Below are 23577 nucleotides of genomic sequence, written 5' to 3' on the forward strand. Positions count from 1 at the left end.
TTTAATTTTGAGAATTGACGGTATCCTGGATGATATTACTTCTTATCCCACAAGTGGAAATGTATGTGTTTGTCAGGGTTTTTAATTGATTGTAAAGAAATGATAAACATACATGATATGTAGACATGTTATGATGGAATACATCTAAGATTTAATTTGTGTAACTTGTGTTATCATGGCATATAAAAATCATTTCAGTAATTATATTGTCCATTACAAAATTTAATTTTTCATTCACCTTTACTACCAAACCAAAATATATTAATACAATAGGTCTACACATACAGATACTTTACTATTTCACATGCTAAATTAGGTTACTTGGTACAATAAAATCACTCATTTTTGTTGGTATTTAATTCCCATTGAATGTGAGCATACCCTAATTCACAAATTCATATATCCATGGACTGTTAAAATAAATGTAAGTAGATTTATTGGTCGATAATTATCCATGAAATCAATGTCCACAAAATAGCAAACATTTTGAAACCACAAAAACTGAGCTCCACATAAATTTATGATTTTACAGTAGTTTTATTCATTTCTTTATCAAACAGCAGATTATATATTTTGAGACACTGTACCCATAGACTCGTCTTCCTCAAATAGATATATATTTTGTTCATTATATACCTATATGCACATTTTAAACCTTATTAAGTGAAGACGAGTGTGAATTATTCACATCGTTACATTTTACTATTCAAAATAAGTTTTTTGGAGGTCATTGCTCCTGCGTTATGTTTTGGTGATAAATTGTTACATGTATTTTCCTTTCAGTTGCAAATAAATATGTGATAAATATCTGGTAAACAACAAGAAAAAGTAGGATCACTGATGTGTTGGAAGTCAAATTATGTCTGTATGCCATATAAGGTCTCTGAATTAAAACCCTTTTATGTTTTACTTATTTTTAGAAAGATGACCGGGACACGGCTTTTGCCCAGGCATACTTGTGCCGGGCTCGGGAGGTGCTCAAGGGAGACGATGATACCTATGAGACATTCCTCAAGTTGCTGTATGACTTTGGCAAGAGTGATTTCTCTCCAGTCAAAGTAGGCACATTCCTTCTTATACTATCATAATTGTTGCTTCATGTATTGTGGAATTATAAAATAATCTTTTCATGGATTTGGTAGGTTTGAGATCCATTCACCATTTCAAAATAAGATTCCTTCCCATCTTAGCATAGTGTGCTATTTATCTGACACATCCTTATTTTCAGTTTGCACAACATTTTATTGTCTGGAAGCTTTATAGTTTGATGTCTTGAAACTTTCATTTGGAAACAATTTTTATTTAGCACCAACCTATATTATACACTGAAAGGTTGTCAAAGCTTTAAAAAATGCAAACATTCCAATAGAATTGAACAAAGTATGAATTTAAGTCTGTCTTTATCCCTAATTGAATACTATATTCTACTGCTTTCCAAAAATTGCTACTTATATATCTCCTGAATGAAATTCTTCAAACTTGTCAGACTGACTCGATATAAGGTAAAGTAGGCAGCTCTAATAGGCATAGCACATGTAATGATAAAAAGAACATGATGGAGAAGAATCATGACTGTACAGATGAAAACTATGATGGATTCTGCTACAAAGTGAAAACTAGATTGGAATAGGCAATATTGATCAATTTTGCATAATATTACATGTACCTTATATCTACTCTTTAGATTTATACTTATAAAAATCCTCTTACCGTCATGTTTGTTAACAGCTATTTCTGTGCTAAAATTGAATCAAACCCATAGTGTCACTAATCTCCCACAGTTTGCGACTTAGGGCCGTTAGGGCCAAGTGAGCTATAGAGAATACTGCAGCGTCCAGTGTCCTTCCATCATCTGTCAACGTTTAGTATATATTGCAACTATACATCAACGAATAAAAGGGGAACCAATTTTGTGTTAGTAGTGCATCTGGCGCCGCTGTATCTGTGGTGTCAGGCTCAACCAGTGAAATATTTTCCTTCTAAAGAAATGTAAAGTTTTGCATAATTGATTTAAATATCAAGGTGAGCGATACATGCCCATTGGGCCTCTTGTTTAGGAAATGTAACTGACTTCCAGAGACCAAAAACTTATGGTCTCCCACAGTTAACTGTTTAACTAAACTGACGATAGCCTCTATAGATCTGTTTTCTAAGATGGAAATGGATTCGGATGAATATTTTAGACATGTCCACTAATAAGATCAGCCATTCTCTGGTGTTGTTAGCTATTGTGATAGGGAAGATTATACTTTCTATATCATGTATAAATATTAGACAAAATGAAACTTTACCAAATGAATCTGTTGTGGTTCAATATCTCAAGTGTCAAGTTTTATTTAAGCTTTAGATTATTTGCCCATCAGTATACAATACATAGATATAACAATCACAGACAAAAAAATTATCTTGTTTACCTCATCACTGAGTTTCTCTAATCATTGAGTTTCTCTAATCATTGAATTTCTCTTATCATTGAGTTTCTCTAATAATTCAGTTTCTCTAATCATTGAGTTTCTCTAATCATTGAGTTTCTCTAATAATTCAGTTTCTCTAATAATTCAGTTTCTCTAATCATGGAGTTTCTCTAATAATTCAGTTTCTCTAATAATTCAGTTTCTCTAATCATATGATGTTTCTGATCAGAAAAACAAAATTGCCATTTTCATCTGGATTTTAATTGGAAAGTTTCTTATCATGGAGTTTTTCTTAACTTTAATTCAGTTTCTCTATTTGTGGTAATTCAGTTTCTCTACAAAATGGCCAGCAGGAGCTATTTCTCTAGTATAATTCAGTTTCTCTAATAATTCAGGACCTCTCTTAAATTTCATTGTAGTTTCTCTAATCATTTGATTTTTTCCTGATCAGAAAAAACAAAACGGCTTTTCATTAATTTGAAATTCATTTGATTTTGGGGCTGATCAGAAAAAACAAAAGGGCTGACTGGTGACCATCTTGGATTTTTTCAGTGAAGTTTGTTATTCCTATTTCTTGAAAAGTACTTAATGGATCTCTCAAAAATTTCCTGTGCATGTCCCTCTTAGCCTCTGCTTGTGCCCATATGATGTTGGATCTGATCAGAAAAACAAAATTGCCAATTTGTAGACATCTTGGATTTTGACTTGGAAAGTTTGTTATCACTACAGGAAGGATCTTTCTTAACTTTCATATGTAGGTTCCCCTTGGTCCCTATTTGTGGTCATTTGATTTTGGAACTGATCAGAAAAACAAAATGGCCAGCAGGCAGCTATCTTGGATTTTTTGCCTAGTAAAGATTGTTATCCCTATTTCTTAAGAACTACTGAATGGACCTCTCTTAAATTTCATACGTATGTACCCTTTGGTCTCTTGTGCCCATTTGATTTTATTACTGATCAGTAAAAACAAAACGGCTTTCAGATGACCGTCTTGGATTTGGCAGGTAAAAATTATTATTTCTAATTTTGCAAAGGAATGTTCAAATTTCTTATCATGTATTGTGAACACCTACAGACAGATCGGCCATTCAGTATACAATTTAACCATTGCACACATGAAATACATGTTAGACATGGAAACATATTACTAGGTATATTAAAAGTACAAAATAACATTGGATCAGTTACATGGACATTTATTGTATATCTTTGTCTGGACCAGTTAATTTACTTCTGCAAACCAAACTCCTTAAAGCAACCAAAAGTTCCTGTCCAATGCACGGTCAGTTTGGGGAAGTACCACTGTAGTTGTTAAATTTTTTATGTGTTAATTATAGTTGGGTGATTATTTTCATTTCAAGAATTAGTTATCTGAAATCTTTGTGAAAAAGGGATTAAGTTGAAAGGTGTAAAACTTGTATTTATGGCTTTATTTATACAAAAACTGGTTAGGAAATACTGAGTCAAAAAAGCTCCCCTGTCAAAACCATATATTTTATGTTTTGACAACAGGTAACTGAACTGGACCTTTTGATTGTTGATATCACTAAACAAAAACTGTTTTGCTGTTGAATCTGTTCAAGTTATAAAACTAAACAGAAGACCTGTTTCATTTGTAAAGTAATGAAAGTTATTAAGGATGTACTTCTGTGTTAGTTTGAATGGAAATAAGACATAATTCAATATAAAATTAATTCCAACATAATATATTGGACCTCGGTAGTCTTAAGCACTTTATCTAGAATTGTACTTAAAAACTACTTTTATTGACAGCATACTTGATAGTGTGATTTTGTTGATAGTGTCAGCAATTTCAACGTTTTATGGTTGCTAAGTTCTCTTGAGTATATCTAGAAATCTTAGGTACATTTCAACTTAATTTTGCGGTAATTATCATTATAAATCACAGATTTCAAATTCCTGTATTCCGACTTGGTGGATCACTTTCCTAGAACTTAAGGACCTGAAAACAAATCATTCAGCTTGTCCCTTGATCATGGAAAAACTGTCTTTTGAGGTGAAAATTTAAAAAAAAAAAAAAGAAAAAAAGCACAGTGATCTGCTCATTTTTAGTCATGAAGAGTATCATCACAAATTTCATGCTCCAAATATTAAGTATTAAAAAATTTAATACTTGAAGGATTTGAGTCATTTTGTGACATTTTAATTTTTTGGTCGCTATGCAGTTTAAAGCTCGTTAGGTAATGAAAACTGGCCATTTTTCGCATTACTTTTTCTTAATATCCAAGTATCATTCCTGTATCTTGTATTAAAAGACAAAAATTCATTTTAAAAAGGGTTGCCGCAAAAATAACAGTGTCATTTATTCAAGAAAAAGATTAGAACAGTATGTGAAAATGAATTTCCTGTCATACTTATTCTGACACATGTACTGATAAAATATAGTGCAGCAACAGATTGATTTTTTGCTTTTAATCAACTTTCTGAAATGAAATCTTTCAAAAAATCATCAGAAAAAAAATTAATATTGGAATGTTTTTATTTCTCAGAAGTGTACATTAATACAACAATCGAGGTCCAAAGATACGTTTTTAAATTATAAGATATTTGCTATGGACAATTCAACCAAAACTTTGAAGATTTTAATCCTGCCAACAGGCTTAAGCATGACAAGTTAATGTAGTTTACAAACACTTAAACAAATAACTGATGGTGGCAATTCACAGTTTAGGTGGAAGAAATTACCCATGAGGTTGTTGAAACTGGCAGAAACTACCTGTGAGGCTATTAAAACTGGCATTAGTTAGCAAAATAAAATACAAAACGAAGAAAAAATAGAGCCGCCTTATCTCGCACAAAATCAACAGTCATTCAGATATTTATTGAATATTTTAACTGTGTTAAGTACAAGCATATGTATATCTTTTCCATCCTTTAAATCTATGACTGCAAGTTTGTGAAGGAGTGACCAAATGTTCAAATTTCATTTTTTTATATAATGACAGTGTTTAGACATAAAATGTGCATTTTCTGTTCAATGCTAATGCTCATTTCGTCACTGTCCGTCACATGTATCAGTATGATCCTCTTCAAGGATTAGATTTAGTAAATGATAGCATATTTTGACAAAGGAATGCTTCATAAACATTGAAATATGTGTGTTGACAACCATCATATTAATCCCATTTAACTTACCCTATATTTAATTCAGCGTAGCAAATACTTCAACAATCATTACAAGCTTACAAAAATTATTTTGGCTAGAGAAATGTTTGAAAGATTACACATTTAAGAAAACAGAACGAGGTACTGATGTTTATAAACAGGTACTCACACATGCTTGTTTATACACAAAAAGCTCCTTTAGGAAGATAATTCTTTATCACATTATCATACAGGGATAGCTATAAATCTTAAGAGAAGCACATTGATATATTACATTAGATAACATCACTTATAATACAAAGGTAAAAATGATACAATTAATTGATGTATCTGACATTCATGGTATTAGATCTGAGAAAAATCTTTAAACAAACTAGATCAGCTATTTCATCTGCCCATCACGCCCGCCGATATCTACTGCTGTTTATTGGAGTAACCAAGGGGTATGCTATTGTCCTATAAGCCCACTCCTCGACTCTGGGTCTGAGTTTTTGTGTTGACCTACTGGATAAGTACAGGAATGTATGAACACAAGTTAAAATATCACATTTACCTCGGTTCATAAATGACAGTTAACATGCAACCATTATAACTATTATCGTTGGCGTAGAAACGATGATCATATTCTTTAAAGTAACTGTTCCAGTTTACTGATTTCAATCGCTTATAAATCAGCTTACATTAAAACCTATTATGTACAGCAGCATGTAGGAAATTTAGATATAAGTATTGCCTTGTTAAGGCTTTTTCAATCATTATGAATTACACTTTTACAAGTAAACATAACATATTGTGTTAATATTGCTTGCATAACATGGCATGTTTCATGGCAGATAATAAGTCATTTACTTTAGTTTGTGTTTTTTAATAGGATTTTTAATGAAAAGATTTCTATCGTATGGTGCTAAACTTAGAAGAAAAGAACATGAAAACACAGTTTTAGTGTTGAATTTGATGAAAAAAATACCCCACAGTATAGAACAATATAAATAAGAGTAAAGAAGGTGGAGTTGACCATTAAAGTTCGAAAAAATAAAACGTATAGTGGTCAGGTCACACACACTCACCTTGTTCTGCTTCCAATCCAGACAGAATCCATTGTCTAAAATTAGATGGTAGAACCCTACAATGGTATCAACTGAACTTAAGTCTATATCACTATTTCCCAGGCTGTGGTATTACAGTGGTATGTAGTGAACTTTTAGTCTATATCACTATTTCCTAGGGCTGTGGTATTACAGTGGTATGTAGTGAACTTTTAGTCTATATCACTATTTCCTAGGGCTGTGGTATTACAGTGGTATGTAGTGAACTTAAGTCTATATCACTATTTCCCAGGCTGTGATATTACAGTGGTATGTAGTGAACTTTTAGTCTATATCACTATTTCCTAGGGCTGTGGTATTACAGTGGTATGTAGTGAACTTTTAGTCTATATCACTATTTCCCAGGCTGTGGTATTACAGTGGTATGTAGTGAACTTTTAGTCTATATATATCACTGTATTTCCTAGGGCTGTGGTATTACAGTGGTATGTAGTGAACTTAAGTCTATATCACTATTTCCCAGGCTGTGGTATTACAGTGGTATGTAGTGAACTTTAGTCTATATCACTATTTCCTAGGGCTGTGGTATTACAGTGGTATGTAGTGAACTTAAGTCTATATCACTATTTCCCAGGCTGTGGTATTACAGTGGTATGTAGTGAACTTTAGTCTATATCACTATTTCCCAGGCTGTGGTATTACAGTGGTATGTAGTGAACTTTAGTCTATATCACTATTTCCCAGGCTGTGGTATTACAGTGGTATGTAGTGAACTTTAGTCTATATCACTATTTCCTAGGGCTGTGGTATTACAGTGGTATGTAGTGAACTTTAGTCTATATCACTATTTCCCAGGCTGTGGTACTACAGTGGTATGTAGTGAACTTTGGTCTATATCACTATTTCCCAGGCTGTGGTACTACAGTGGTATGTAGTGAACTTTTAGTCTATATCACTATTTCCTAGGGCTGTGGTACTACAGTAGTATGTAGTGAACTTTTAGTCTATATCACTATTTCCCAGGCTGTGGTATTACAGTGGTATGTAGTGAACTTTTAGTCTATATCACTATTTCCCAGGCTGTGGTACTACAGTGGTATGTAGTGAACTTTAGTCTATATCACTATTTCCTAGGGCTGTGGTATTACAGTGGTATGTAGTGAACTTTTAGTCTATATCACTATTTCCCAGGCTGTGGTATTACAGTGGTATGTAGTGAACTTTTAGTCTATATCACTATTTCCCAGGCTGTGGTACTACAGTGGTATGTAGTGAACTTTAGTCTATATCACTATTTCCTAGGGCTGTGATATTACAGTGGTATGTAGTGAACTTTAGTCTATATCACTATTTCCCAGGTAGTGGTACTACAGTGGTATGTAGTGAACTTTTAGTCTGTATCATTGTTTCCCTAGTGAGCTTTAGTCATTATTTCCAAAGCTGTGGTATTACAGTGGTATGTAGTGAACTTTTAGTCTGTATCATTATTTCCCTAGTGAGCTTTAGTCATTATTTCCAAAGCTGTGGTACTACAGTGGTGTACGTAGTGATCTTAAATCTACATTATTCATTCCCAGGGCTGTGTTTCTACACTCTGACATACAAAAATCCTTCATAATTATATTTCCTTTCTCACTTCATTAATACATTTATGCTACCTCTAAGCCCTTTCATGTAAACATCAGGAGGTCTTTACCTTATTGACGCCATCATACTGAAGTTAGTACCTGGGCTTATGAATCATGTATGTTATGTTACAACACTTCATAGGTATCCTGTGAATTTGACCCATTTCTAGGTTGTAAAGTTCATTTTAGCTTCCTTTATTACTGTTCTGTGAAAGATTTCTCTCATTTGAAGTTCTTTGAATGCTCTATGAAACTTTCCTCATCCATTCGCAAGTTTTGTGAAAGGTCATGTGGTCATCTGCATTTCTGTTTTGTGAAAGTCTGTTTGCTGTCCTTTAAGTTGTAAAATAATTCTGTTTTGTGAAAGTCCTGTTTGCTGTCCTTTAAGTTGTATAATAATTCTGTTTTGTGAAAGTCCTGTTTGCTGTCCTTTAAGTTGTATAATAATTCTGTTTTGCAGTTTTCATTTAATCTTTTTGAAAGTTGTTTGGCTGTCCTTATTTACTCCCTTTAAAAACTCAGTGTCCTCATTTAGGTTTTGAAAAAGTTTGACTGTCTTTATTTCTGTTTTGTGAAAGTTCTGTTTGGCTGTCCTCAGTTAAGTGTTGTGAAAGTTCTGTTTGGCTGTCCTCAGTTAAGTTTTGTGGAGGTTCTGTTTGGCTGTCCTCAGTTAAGTGTTGTGGAGGTTCTGTTTGGCTGTCATCAGTTAAGTGTTGTGGAGGTTCTGTTTGGCTGTCATCAGTTAAGTGTTGTGGAGGTTCTGTTTGGCTGTCCTCAGTTAAGTGTTGTGGAGGTTCTGTTTGGCTGTCATCAGTTAAGTGTTGTGGAGGTTCTGTTTGGCTGTCCTCAGTTAAGTGTTGTGGAGGTTCTGTTTGGCTGTCATCAGTTAAGTGTTGTGGAGGTTCTGTTTGGCTGTCCTCAGTTAAGTGTTGTGGAGGTTCTGTTTGGCTGTCCTCAGTTAAGTGTTGTGGAGGTTCTGTTTGGCTGTCCTCAGTTAAGTGTTGTGGAGGTTCTGTTTGGCTGTCCTCAGTTAAGTGTTGTGGAGGTTCTGTTTGGCTGTCCTCAGTTAAGTGTTGTGGAGGTTCTGTTTGGCTGTCCTCAGTTAAGTGTTGTGGAGGTTCTGTTTGGCTGTCCTCAGTTAAGTGTTGTGGAGGTTCTGTTTGGCTGTCCTCAGTTAAGTTTTGTGGAGGTTCTGTTTGGCTGTCCTCAGTTAAGTTTTGTGGAGGTTCTGTTTGGCTGTCCTCAGTTAAGTTTTGTGGAGGTTCTGTTTGGCTGTCCTCAGTTAAGTTTTGTGAAAGTTCTGTTTGGCTGTCCTCAGTTAAGTGTTGTGGAGGTTCTGTTTGGCTGTCCTCAGTTAAGTCTTGTGAAAGTTCTGTTTGGCTGTCCTCAGTTAAGTTTTGTGAAAGTTCTGTTTGGCTGTCCTCAGTTAAGTGTTGTGGAGGTTCTGTTTGGCTGTCCTCAGTTAAGTTTTGTGAAAGTTCTGTTTGGCTGTCATCAGTTAAGTGTTGTGGAGGTTTTGTTTGGCTGTCCTCAGTTAAGTTTTGTGGAAGTTCTGTTTGGCTGTCATCAGTTAAGTTTTGTGAAAGTTCTGTTTGGCTGTCATCAGTGAAGTTTTGTTCACTTTTACATTTTTGATTCAGTGTTTTTGAAAATTTTGTCTCATTTGTTTTGTTAAGATTTTGTGAATGTTCAGAGTTTAGGGTCGTATTTTGTGATACTACCAAGTCTGGGCTTTGTGATATGTCTCTGTTAACATGTTCTGACAATTCATTTTGAAGGTTATCATTTATATCTTGTGGAAAATCAAAGTGTGTGTTATCATTGGATTTATGTGATGGATTCATTTTATTTGATGAGTTTTGTGATACATGTGTGTTATTGTATGATGGGTTCTGTGATATTTGAGTAGTGTATGATGGATTTTCAGACAGGTCCATATCAGATACGCAGGTAGAGCTGGATCTACCTTGATATCTATCAGTACTTGTGGAGTACAATGTTGCTGTTTGCGATGGTGGTTTACACACAAACAATTTTCGTAACTCCCTGCGGAATCGTTGTCCTGTGATACAGTAAAGAAGAAAATTCACAGCATGATTCATATAACTGAAAAGGCTAGTTATCCGTGATACCAGCAGGTATAATGCCAGGCGTTCAAAGTCTATTGGGTACGATGAGAAGTCAAAATAATCATAGCGAATACTAAACAATACAACTCTTGGAGCAGAGGTTACCAAAAAGGTGAAGGTCACAGAAAGCAGTGTGATTGTCAGTTTCTGATGGAAATGTCGATTTTCCAAATTTTTCTCACTCTCTACTGTTTGACTCCGACGCCTTAAAGTTTCCCTGAATCTTGTGGCGCGTTTGTTGTCTCTGATGATAAGGACGTTCATTGAGAGAAGGATGAGGAAGGGAAGGAAGGAATACAGTGCTGCATCTATAAGAGGAAATATGTCATTGTGAAAATCTTCAAAAGCCTCTGTCGGGGAGCAGTATTGTCCGGATATGGTCACAGTCCAGAAAAAATGGCAGTTAAATAATGTAAATATCATAAACAATGCCACACTTACTTTCTTGGCTCGGCTTACGGTAGCAAATTCCATGGCCTTCAAGGGAAAATGGATTGCTATGAACCGTTCTATTGTCATGGCAACAAGCAGCCATGCAGAATATTGAAATAAGAAGTAGGTAAGAAAATTGAACACTTTGCATGCTGTTGGACTCAAAATGATAGCATCCCAACCATTGATCACTGAAAACCAGCTTCGTATTCCACTGAAAAACAGCACAAGTGTGTCCACTACAGCAATCACAGCTAGATAGAAACAGGTGGAGGAGTGGATCATTGTCTTTCTTATCATTACAATGAAGCTGATCAAGTTGCCTACTGTTCCCAGAAATATGATGACCGGGTAAACGTAGAGACCAAGATATCTAGACCACATATAGGTGGGATACTGCTCCAGGACATCCCATATGGTTGGCATCTCGACCGGGGGATCACGGTTGTCTGACGGAGAGCTTGTACTGTTCGAATGGTTTGTAAGTTGTGAGACAATGTCGAGGCTGTCCGGAGTAATCATATCTCCAATATTTGTGTCCACTGATTACAATACACCAGGAATGTAACTGATCAGTTTATGAACCCCTTTGAACTTTGTTTCTCGCTGGTCTGTTTGTTCGACTACCTCATTTTAATTAAATATCCAAGTTCATTCTTATTGAAATTTAAATGCCAGGAAAATGTCACTATTGTGTATGGATTTGATCTTCATGTAGCTACGATCCCTGAGTAACTGAGCCCTAGACGTACCAGCATCTGCATGTGAACTGTGTGAACATTTGTAAAGTTTGTTAAGGTGATGTCAGCATAAGAGTGTCAAGTAGGCATTATAGTCTCTATGTGTACACTCAACAACTACCTGTTTGTAGTTTTAGGAAATTGGATCAATTTTGTCTTGATTTATGATGGGACATTTTCAACATATATAACATTTCAACTCTATTTAGCGACAGTTTTGTTTTCCTGTCAATAAAAGCCTACTTAAGAGAAGAAGTGGGTCATTACTCTGCAACTTGAGGACACGTGACCACCAGCTGTAGGCATGGTCCTGTTTCCCATATATGGGACCTACTGGCACCTCATCACAGTATAGGAGGTGGTATTATTATGCAAAAGTTTGAAGATTCAGTCAATGTTGGTTGTATAGCCTGCAGTATAAGTAAATCATTGTGCCTGTCACTGTCACATTCCAATATATTGGTAGTTATATGTATCTGTCTACCTATGTGGTATCATCCTAGTTCTAACATCAAGTCACATCCATCCTCCTGCTACATCAGCTGTTAACTTTTCATATTTCAAACTTGACAGTTCCTTAGTGGTGGGATTCCACAAACATGCCAGAAACCTGATAAGGCCAGCATGGCCCCACCACTCAGGCTCAGAAAAAGGAACAGTTTTTACGACTTGTTTCATAAATCTCAAATGAATGAAAGCTTATGTCAGATCCTCAGCATACACATTGGGAATGATGTGGTTTAAGTTTAGGTCAATTTCATATATCATTTTGACCAGTTAAACCCTTAATTGTTATTGATTGTTTAATTATGAAATTAAAAGGAACCTACTGATCTTGTTTTGTGTTCTTGAAAGCTTTGATAGAGCCTTTCATGGCTGTATTAAATCTACAGGTACTTTCTGATTTGTGTCTGAAATGTTAGGTGTGCCCACGTAGATGAAATTGGCCTTGTTCTTTCAGGTAATTTAAGCGGTATTTGAAGTTGGTAATTTGCAAAAATGTTCTTGTTAATATGCTAAAAATATTATAAACAAGTTTGGATAGGCCTGATTTGTTAGTGGGGCGATAATCACAGGAAGTGTTGTCACAAGCATCTTATTACACTCAAATTGAGGCTTACTGTCAAGTAGAGATGATTTAATCAAACATAAGAGGTTGTTTTTAGTGTGTAGATGAGTTACTATCTAAACAATACAAGACATTGTTGACACAAGCCTCTGTCTGAAGTTTATTGTACACATTGAATACTCAGGCTGTGGTCACTCCACCAGGTTATCAGCACTTTACTGATGATAGAAATTAGTAACTTTCATTTCATGTCATGTATGGGGTATTTTATTTTGTAACACAAGAATTCATCAGGATTTGGTGATGGGAAAAAAGAGGATGTGATAACCATGCATATGATTAACTCTACATTAATTCTATAAACATCTCTAAATGTCCTGTAATTTAATTTCAGTTTTAACCAAAATCAAATTGGAAAGCAGAACCTGAAGTGTCTGCTCCAAATAAGGATAATATCTTATAAAACAACAACAAAAAACATTATATAAATGTTATCATCTCACTACAGTTGCTGACTCCAAATCATGTTGTGATCATTGTAAAAAATAACTATCAAGGCTAAAGGTGCTGGCTCCAAATCATGATGTGATCATTGTAAAAAGTAACTATCAATAAAGGTGCTGGCTCCAAACCATGATGTGATCATTGTAAAAAATAACCATCAATAAAGGTGCTGGCTCCAAATCATGATGTGATCATTGTAAAAAGTAACTATCAATAAAGGTGCTGGCTCCAAATCATGATGTGATCATTGTAAAAAATAACTCTCTATAAAGGTGCTGGCTCCAAACCATGATGTGATCATTGTAAAAAATAACCATCAATAAAGGTGCTGGCTCCAAATCATGATGTGATCATTGTAAAAAGTAACTATCAATAAAGGTGCTGGCTCCAAATCATGATGTGATCATTGTAAAAAATAACCATCAATAAAGGTGCTGGCTCCAAATCATGATGTGTAAAAAGTAATCAATAAATTGTGATCATTGTAAAAAATAAAAAGTAAAAAGTAACTATCAAGGCTAAAGGTGCTGGCTCCAAATCATGATGTGATCCTTGTAAAAAATAACTGTCTATAAAGGTGCTGGCTCCAAACCATGATGTGATCATTGTAAAAAGTAACTATCAATAAAGGTGCTGGCTCCAAACCATGATGTGATCATTGTAAAAAGTGACTATCAAGGCTAAAGGTGCTGGCTCCAAATCATGATGTGATCATTGTAAAAAATAACTATCTATAAAGGTGCTGGCTCCAAATCATGATGTGATCATTGTAAAAAGTAACTATCAAGGCTAAAGGTGCTGGCTCCAAATCATGATGTGATCATTGTAAAAAATAACTGTCTATAAAGGTGCTGGCTCCAAACCATGATGTGATCATTGTAAAAAATAACTATCAAGGCTAAAGGTGCTGGCTCCAAATCATGATGTGATCATTGTAAAAAGTAACTATCAAGGCTAAAGGTGCTGGCTCCCAATCATGATGTGATCATTTGAAAAAACAGACTGAACTGGAATCACATGAATATAACCATACTAAATTTGTCAGCTTTGTACCATAATAAACAAGTAAGGGCCATAAAATGTGATCTACAAGCAGGTTCAGGTCTATTTTAAGGCTGAATCACCTGCCCCAATAGTCTGGCTTACTCACCTGTCACTGGTGACAATTTTATTACTCTAAGATGATGTTTAAATGGACGTGACATTGTTTACCTGTTTAGTCAGAATTATGGACATTAAAGACTTTTACACAATTCAATTATATTTTTAACACACCTGGCCCTAAGTGAGCTATAGGGATACCATGGCGTTTGTCCGTCATCCGGTGTCTGTCAACTTTTATTTTATATTGCAACTATTCATGAACGACTGAGCGGAATTGTATAAAATTTTGGTCTGAAACATCTATAGGGGAAGAGGAACCATTTTTGTGTAATTAGTGGGTCTGACAAGGCCCAGCAGGGAAAACCTATCAATTGGAATTGTAGGATATTGTCCAAAATTGCTCTATATTGGTAAAAGGTATCTCTGAAAACCAATTATCACCTTGTCTTTCTAAAACTAATTTTGATAGGTGATAACTGTCTTCCAAACACAGACAAGAGGCAAAGAATGCCTGTATTTCTTATCTGGATATTTAAGTCAGTGATGTTAAACTTTACATTTCTTCCCCTGATGAGCCTAACCCCACAGGTACACCTTCAAAGGATCTGTTATGATTGTGTTTATCTCCTGATGCTCAGCAATGTGTTTATCTCTTGATGCTCAGCAATGCTATAGTTATTCAGTGGGGATCACAACTGATTCAAAGAACCAATGCTCCAAATGAGTTGCTGATGGTGCAAAGCAATATTATGAAAATGAACTAAATCTACTTGGGGGTTAGATTTTCCTTGTTTGGCCCCACCCATCTGGCCTCAGAAGGCCAAAATCCACACTTTATACAAAAATTTCCCTTCACCCCAGATAATACCGATTTCAAAGATGATGGATGGTGAAAGAGTTGTGTTGCTTTCTATCCTTTTGTATGTGGACTATAACCTTTTAATGTCATTCTGACTTTTTATCATTGTGTTTACATTATTCTTTTTTTCTCATTTTCAACTTCATTTCCAACTAATGTTGATATTTTTTGGGGTATGTTCCAAACCAAGATGGCCTCCATTTTGAAAGGAATAACTTCCTTTTCAGTTTCATGTATGAAATTAAGCCAGAACTTGGTTGAGATGTTATAAGGGGAAGAATGCTGGCTGTACATTTCAGCAAAGTCAGATGTTTGATATGTAATAATATTACGCCAGTAGTTTGGTGTTTCAACAAGAAAATTACCATTGAGGCCCAAAGGCCTATCGTTCTGGATCTTTTAAGTTTATTAATATTGTTCAATCCTGGGTGAAACAACGAATAAAAAACATTTGTTTGATTTTGAACTTCAATTTCAGGTGTCATTACTTAATCTACAAAATATCTAGTATGCCATTACTGTTGTATCATGTTTCCTGGTAAAAATTCTTTATATTTATCATGTATGTTATGCTCCCATAAGTGTGGCAGGTTGTCCAGAAAAAAGGGAAATGATGACATATTTATGGTTTAATTGTTCATGTGTCTTTATCCTGTTCTCACAGCTGTACCGAGAGCTACGAGTTGTCCTTAAAAACTACCCAGACCTGGTGACAGACTTTGCAGGCTTTCTACTTCCGGAGCAGGCTGTGGAATGTGGTTGCTACATGACGACTCAGGAATTCATCCGAGCTAGGACCTTTCTTCGTAAACTTGAGGTACACTACACATACAGATGAGACTATATTGATATAGTGCAAAGAAAACTTGAAGTATATGGCACTGTTGTTACAGTTTAACGTATCAAGACCTCCTTATACAGGGGTGTGAGATGTCTTTTTGTTCTGTTAATTGATTCCGTAAGGATTTTACATTACCTGATATTTATCTTCATGTCAATTATAGCATCAGCATTGTATATGATTGTCCTAGGTTGAATCATTTAAAAATGTAAAATGCATCTGTCTATCCAGATTTTTTCTATGTTAAAAAGTAGCTCAAATGTTTGTCGGGATAAGTCCTATTGCTCTCCCTAACAATTTCCTGATAGCTGGGTGCACAGAAAATATAACTGGGATCATATATCTGCCACCAATTTGATACATTGATATGCTTGGAAAATTAAACACAAAAATAAAAGGATATTTACTTTGACAAGTAAGGAAAGATCACAAGTCAATAGTGGTCAGAAATTCTTTTAATGCTTCAAAAAATATTAACTTGTGGTCAACTCAAAAATATTCAGGTGGGCAAAATTATAACTCAAAGAAGAGAAAACTAGATGGTCAAAATAGTAAATTCGGCTATAAAGAAATTAACGGAATTGTCAAAATAAAAAAACAGGCGCAGAGCCTCCTAGACACTTAAATCTGATTTAACTTTATGCTCTCAGACCTACCTCTGTCCACATACCTTCTCCCAGATTGATAGCTTAGAATGAGCACCTGCAGGAACAGGGATATTGATTTAGGCTCTGCCCATCCATGTGTCCATCTGCTCGTGGAAGGGCTTTTCCTGGCTATAACTTCAAAACCGTTTCAACTGGACTTCACAAAACTTGCTCTATAAATTTAGTTAGTGCCCTACTTGTGCCTTTAGCTATTAACAACATTTATTTTTTATATTTTTTTCAAACCACAAAATAAGTATAAACTTTCCTTTCTGGGCTGCAGATTCGAAACCATTCCATTCAACTCCACAAAACATTTTGTATACATAAAGTTAGTGCCCTAGTAAAAAAAAATTCTGTTACCATGGAAACAGATTACACTCATCAAAAATTTCAGTTTATCTGGACCAGTGCTCTGAAACCATTCACGATAATTGCTCAAAACATTTTACACTTATTAAGCTAGTTAGTATCTTTTGCTATGGGAAAGTTCTCCATTTAAATACTTTTTGTGTTTCCATGGAAACAGATAGGCCAAATCACAAAGTTCAGTTTTTTCAGACCCAGTTCTCTTAAACAATTCAAGGTTATTATCTGGTACTCAAAACTTTGTACAGGCATCAAACTAGTACTCTAGCAGAAGTTCTCAATTTCAATATGAATTTCAAAGAGAAAATAAACATATATACATGTATATGATTGTTTGTCTTTCTTTTAAACAGCGGGATGCAGGGATAATGTCATGCTTTGCGTTCTTCCTTGTAAATAATCTATCTACCAGTTAAATTATTTGGCAATGTGACAACAGTTATAAACTTTGAATATTTGCCAGTCTCGGTAATATCTATATATTTCTAGAAAACTTTCTCTCTGTCCGTCCTTTCATGTCCAAAGCATAACTTTGCCTACATTTAAGCAAGGAGAAGGAAATTTGTGTACATATTGGTCATACTAAGATGATGTTCAGTGAACCTAAGTCAGGGTCCACAACCCCTTTATCATTGTTACTGCCCTTTGTTAATACTTTGTGTTCTGATCATAATTTTGCTTTCACTTGAAGTAGGACAGTGAACATGATGTTATGTAGGTCATACTAGGATGATGTGCAGTGTTCCAAATTCAGAGTCTACAACCCGTTATTGCCTTTTGTTAAAATTTAAGTGATGAAGTTGTTTTCAGGGAGTATTCATCAGTTTCACTAATACTCTTGTACCAAGATACTTTTATTCTCCAGGTACACTTTCACAGACACCCAACTCATTTCCAGAAGTGTCTCAAAATCCTTAGCTCCTGGTCTCAGTGTCAAAACAAAAATGCTGCAGAGCTGAAAGTTGCTCTAGAGCCTCTCTTGAAAGGACAGATTCACCTCCTGCAGGAGTTGTCTCTCTTCTTTAAGGAGGAACGCCCACCAGAAAGGTAGCAAATACATTCTTACACTCAGCTTAGTGTAGAAAAGTTAATTGTCTTAAATTATTGAATGATAATCTTCATTGTATATTTCTCATTCATTTGCTCTGTTTAGAAATACCTCTTTGATTTTGTGCCATTATAAGTTACAATTATATTATTTTGTGTAAAAATCTCAATATTTTCAGTTTAGGAATACAGAGCCAATTTATATATGTTATAAACATAGAGAATCAATTTATTTTTCAGTTATATGACAGACTATGAGGAGATAACTCTTGGTGAAAGCGACGAGGAGGCAGATTTTGATGGATTTGAGGAGGTGGAGTTGCCAGATGAGGAGGATACAAGTGGAACAAAGAAATGTCTGTGTCGTTGCCATAACAACCCTGCCAATACCAATTACTTCAAACGTAACAAACACTGCTACTCCTGTTGCCTTAAGGTATGTCATTGGTATGATATCGTTATTGTTAATGAGGGTGACGCTTAACTCAGTGAAGGACTGCAATTCAGGTTTCATGATTCCATTATGTTAGATGAACTGTCTTTAATTCATTTTGATCAGGCATTAGTCCTGCACTGGGAATTGAGAGGATTTTTTTACTTAAGCCTGTCCATCTTTCTGTCAGTCCTTCTGTCTGTCTTTTTCTGCTGTCTTGTCCTATGATATTAGTCAATGAGTTCTGGACTCTATCTCCTACTTGTTAATGGAACTTCATACTTTGGGTATGGGTTCAGCTTGGTGAAACAGTGTTATGTGTCATAAGTAGGTCACTTTGATGTACTTTTGATCTTTGACCTCCATCAATGTAAAAAGTAAGTCTTGGAACATGACTTAACTTGTATTGCATTCTTGGGATATGATTTCTTATTCAGTGAGGGGACTGTGATTCACTTAATTTTCCTTTTGCTTTTTATTTCAGGTTATTGATGGGGAGCTGTTTTATCGTGTGAATACAAAGGTGCTAAAAAAGGTCAAGGTCATATTTCACAAGCCAATTAAAGCAAGGTCAGTACAGAAAGAAGTGAATGATGATTCCAGAAACCATGGTAACAGGGAATGGTATGAGGATGATACAGCTGCTGCAGAAAAGGAAAATATGGATATTTCCCTGCTAGAAGAACCACCACGTACCAAGTCCATGAATAAAGTATGTACAATACATACTGTGTTGCAGATAGATATGCATTGCAATAATTAATAGATACAATTGAACTCTGTAATTATAATATGTTATATCGCATCTATTATCACTAACTCTTTCTGCAGTAACAGCTGAACTTTCTTATCTTATTTTATGTCAACTGCAAACAGTGTATTTTTATAACTGATGCTCTCAGTTTGTTTACAGCTTGTTTATTGTTTTTCTTTCTGCTTCAGTTGAAGATATCTTTGAAGAAAAAAGCTAAAGGAAGGTTTATGACATTGAATGAGATGGCAGAATCTCCCCTAAAAGGGTCAAGGTCAGTGTCACCAAGATCTGAGACTCAAAGGTCCAAGACTCCTACCCATGATTTGACAGGTCAAGCCACAACATCTAATAAAGGGGAGGGGCAGAGAAGGGGTGTGGCCACCTCCTTATTTGGTGTGACAGATGATGCATCCTCCTCGCACCAAAACAAGGATATTCTGGCACAAGATGTTTCTGTTGTTGGAAGTGCTGTCATCTCGGATCAAAGACCAGTTGAGTCAGGATGCCTTACAGAGGGACAGGGAAGCACCAAACCTTCTGTTGTACATGATAGTGTGACTATACCTGTTAAAACAGTGCAGATCTCAGATGCAGTTCAAACAAGTTTACCTGTTCAAACAGTGCAGATCTCAGATGCAATTCGAACAAGTTTACCTATTCAGATTGTGCAGAGCTCAGATTCCAGTGATATGAGGTTAGCTGTTCAGGAAGGGGAGACATCTGAACCAGCTGGTGCCAAATTACATTTGAAAACAGTAAATAAGTGCTCATATACACAAGCTAGCAATACAGAGGCAAGTGTCAGACATCTACCTACACATGTTTCAGTTAGTACTGTCCCTAGTTCAGTTGTAAATGCCAACTCCTGTTGTGACAATAATAGTCAGAAATCCTCTTCATCAAAGACATCACTTCCCATCAACTTAGATTTGATGATGGAGGATGCTAGCTTGTCACCCCAGAAACGTCTGATCCCAGCAATGAACCTGTTAAGACATGCAGGAGAATTTGGTTCTCCATCCAAGGACAGCACCTGTTCTGACATAGTGGCCAAAGCTCTGAAGGTGGCCATGATAGGACAAGGAGATGTCACCATGGATACAACACTTATGGAAGGTAACTCCAGAGGGAGTTCTAGTATTCTTGCCAAAGCTTTCAATGAGGCAATGATAGGACAAGGTGAAGGTTCCATGGATTGCTCTTTCATAACTAGTAGTACTAGTGCTTCACAATCAAACTTGACTCTGGAACTGTCCTCAAATAGTGCTTTTTCTATGGTCAGTTGCTCTGGATCGAACAATAGCCAGGGTACAGGTCAATTGATACATCAGGCTACTGCAGAATCATCTGTTGTCTGTACGGATGACAGGCAGAAGTTGGGATTTAGGAAAAGTGATGGAAATACTGTGAAGGAGTGTGTGTCTAAGATGAGAACTGATCAGTCTGAACAGACACTCAACAGAAGTTGTGTTGAAACATCCATACACAATACATGTGGTGACAATATACAGTCCACTGATGATGTGTTAAGTACAACTACACCACTTTCTGTTCCTAGTCAGTCATCTCTTTCCAACACGGAGACTTGTGTGTCCAGCTCTGAAGAAGGGTCAAGAGGTCAGGTCTGGTCAAAGTGAGTAAGCTAAGGTTCTTCATCAATCAATTTGATCTTACAATATTTCTATGAAAAGCTATTCTTAATTATTTTAAAATTACAATTTTATATTTTAAAGGTACATTTAATTTCTTTGATTGCATTCTGATTTATTCATTAATTTGCACATGAGATATCAATTATCTGAATTTATTTAACAGAGAAATGGACAGACAGATTTTGGAGTATGTGAAGGAAAGGGGTACATCCACTCAGACGTTTGATTATTTAGCTCAACAGTTTGGTAACAAAACAGGCAACCAGGTAGATATGATTTTCTATCTCTCTTATTACAAGGTTCTCATTGACCCTGAAATGTGAAAAAATGATAACAAAACAGGCAACTAGGTATATTTGATTTGTTATCTTGGAAAAAGTGTTTGAAAAATTGGTGATATCTATCATAAATGTATTTTCACAGTCAATAATTTCTATAATAATGATCTTTCACAGTCAATAATTTCTATAATAATGATCTTTCACAGTCAATAATTTCTATAATAATGATCTTTCCTAGCATAGTCCTAGATAATGGACACACACCATAGTGTGATCTTCAGGTTTGACTTGTTAGGTAATAACATATTGGGTCATGATAGACAGTAGGGCTTCAGACTCTTCAACATCTGATTGGTTTGATCCAATCTTGAGATGTCTTTCGTTTATTAAAAACCATGGATATAAACCCAAAATGACTTCAGCAACAAGTTTGATGTTGAAATATCCATTTTCTACAATACTTTGCTGAATAATCAATCGTGTGATAAAAAGAATTGTGTATTTGTTTCCATTTTTTATGTGATTTATGAAACAAATATTTCATTTTAGCTCACCAAGGCTTCCTTATGTTAAAAATTCTTTCATAAGTCAGTTGACACTTTCTGTAAGATTCTGTATATCTTACTCCTATAAAACAGTTTTGAGAAAATATGGAATTTGAAGATTAAGGAATATAAAAGAATATTCTTTCAGTTTTTATGCCAACAAAGTCTAGTTTTAGCTCACTCTCTTTATAAAATCTAGCTATGAGGTTTCGATGGAAAAATTATATAGGAAAAATTACCTTAAACAGAAGTAGGACAGACATTCAGAACAAAAACAGCTGATCAGAACAAAAGCAACGTACATTTTATTTACATCAATGAATCAGTCCAAGATACCAAAACACTTAAAGATCAGACTGAAGTAACTTTTATTTGCCTAATCATCATGGGTAAGACTTATAAATTACATTGAACATAATCATGTTTACGGATGTTTGAAACCTGTAATAAGGGATTTGTCAATTCAATGAATGAATGAATGAAATCAACAATGAATATTTCAGGTTTTGAGAAGATTTCAACACATGCTGGAATTACTTGCTGATGAAGAGACTGCCAGTGACAATGACACAAGCTCCTCTAGTAGGTCATCAGAACTCCAGTAGTCAACTGAAGACAACAGTAGTCAACTGAAGATAACACTAGTCAAGAACTCCAGTAGTCAACTGAAGACAACAGTAGTCAAGAACTCCAGTAGTCTGCTGCACACTGTATAAGGCAGTTCTCTGAACTCCAATAGTCTGCTGTACACTGTATAAGGCAGTTCTCAGAACTCCAGTAGTCAACTGAAGACAACAGTAGTCAACTGAAGATAACACTAGTCAAGAACTCCAGTAGTCTGCTGTAGACTATATTAGGCAGTTCTCAGAACACCAGTAGTCTGCTGTAGACTGTATTAGGCAGTTCTCAGAACTCCAGTAGTCTGCTGTAGACTATATTAGGCAGTTCTCTGAACTCCAGTAGTCTGCTGTACACTGTATTAGGCAGTTCTCAGAACACCAGTAGTCTGCTGTAGACTGTATTAGGTAGTTCTCAGAACTCCAGCAGTCTGCTGTAGACTGTATTAGGCAGTTCTCAGAACACCAGTAGTCTGCTGTACACTGTATTAGGCAGTTCTCAGAACTCCAGTAGTCTGCTGTAGAATGTTTTAGGCAGTTCTCAGAACACCAGTAGTCTGCTGTAGACTGTATTAGGTAGTTCTCAGAACTCCAGCAGTCTGCTGTAGACTGTATTAGGCAGTTCTCAGAACACCAGTAGTCTGCTGTACACTGTATTAGGCAGTTCTCAGAACTCCAGTAGTCTGCTGTAGAATGTATTAGGCAGTTCTCAGAACACCAGTAGTCTGCTGTACACTGTATTAGGCAGTTGGAAGAACACCAGTAGTCTGCTGTAGACTGTATTAGGCAGTTGGAAGAACTCCAGTAGTCTGCTGTACACTGTATTAGGCAGTTCTCAGAACTCCAGTAGTCTGCTGTAGACTGTATTAGACAGTTCTCAGAACACCAGTAGTCTGCTGTACACTGTATTAGACAGTTCTCAGAACTCCAGAAGTCTGCTGTACACTGTATTAGACAGTTCTCAGAATTCCAGTGGTCTGCTGTAGACAAAATGGTTTAATTATTTCTCAGGACACTGTCTGATACAGGAGGTTCTAGTCAGTTCTGTGGCAAGATAAATCATAACTCAAGAAATCCAGATATCATTGTTTTTTATTTATTTTTGCTGTATTAGATATATATTGCAAGCAAACCCATTGTTGATATATAGAGGAGCAAGCTTTGATTTTGTGTTTGCAGTATACTTCATTAATGAGATTAAATATGTAAAAGATCATCAAGAAATGTTACAATATTAACTGTTTTGTTAACAATCATGATTTGACATATTGCTGCGGCTTTAAATGTTTCCAAGGTTGTTTTGTTATAGTATTGAAATTTCCCAGTCATGTACTCGCTGT

At 35.6% G+C, this 23577-nt stretch overlaps 1 protein-coding gene across 1 annotated transcript in view; it reads left to right on the forward strand.

Annotated features, from left to right (window-relative positions):
* The window catches only part of LOC132553877 (GON-4-like protein), a 43222-nt gene extending 19645 nt beyond the window's left edge, over positions 1–23577 (forward strand). Inside the window, exons 21-28 of the mRNA XM_060218164.1 lie at positions 921–1058; positions 15716–15868; positions 17774–17955; positions 18196–18391; positions 18873–19100; positions 19331–20775; positions 20958–21060; positions 22124–23577. Coding sequence (XP_060074147.1) covers positions 921–1058; positions 15716–15868; positions 17774–17955; positions 18196–18391; positions 18873–19100; positions 19331–20775; positions 20958–21060; positions 22124–22225 — 2547 coding nt within the window. The 3' untranslated portion in view covers positions 22226–23577. The remainder of the gene's footprint in view (positions 1–920; positions 1059–15715; positions 15869–17773; positions 17956–18195; positions 18392–18872; positions 19101–19330; positions 20776–20957; positions 21061–22123) is intronic.

Source organism: Ylistrum balloti, unplaced genomic scaffold, assembly GCF_031769215.1.
Source record: "Ylistrum balloti isolate Yb309-2 unplaced genomic scaffold, AGI_CSIRO_Ybal_v1 Utg369640, whole genome shotgun sequence".
NCBI classification, from domain to species: domain Eukaryota; kingdom Metazoa; phylum Mollusca; class Bivalvia; order Pectinida; family Pectinidae; genus Ylistrum; species Ylistrum balloti.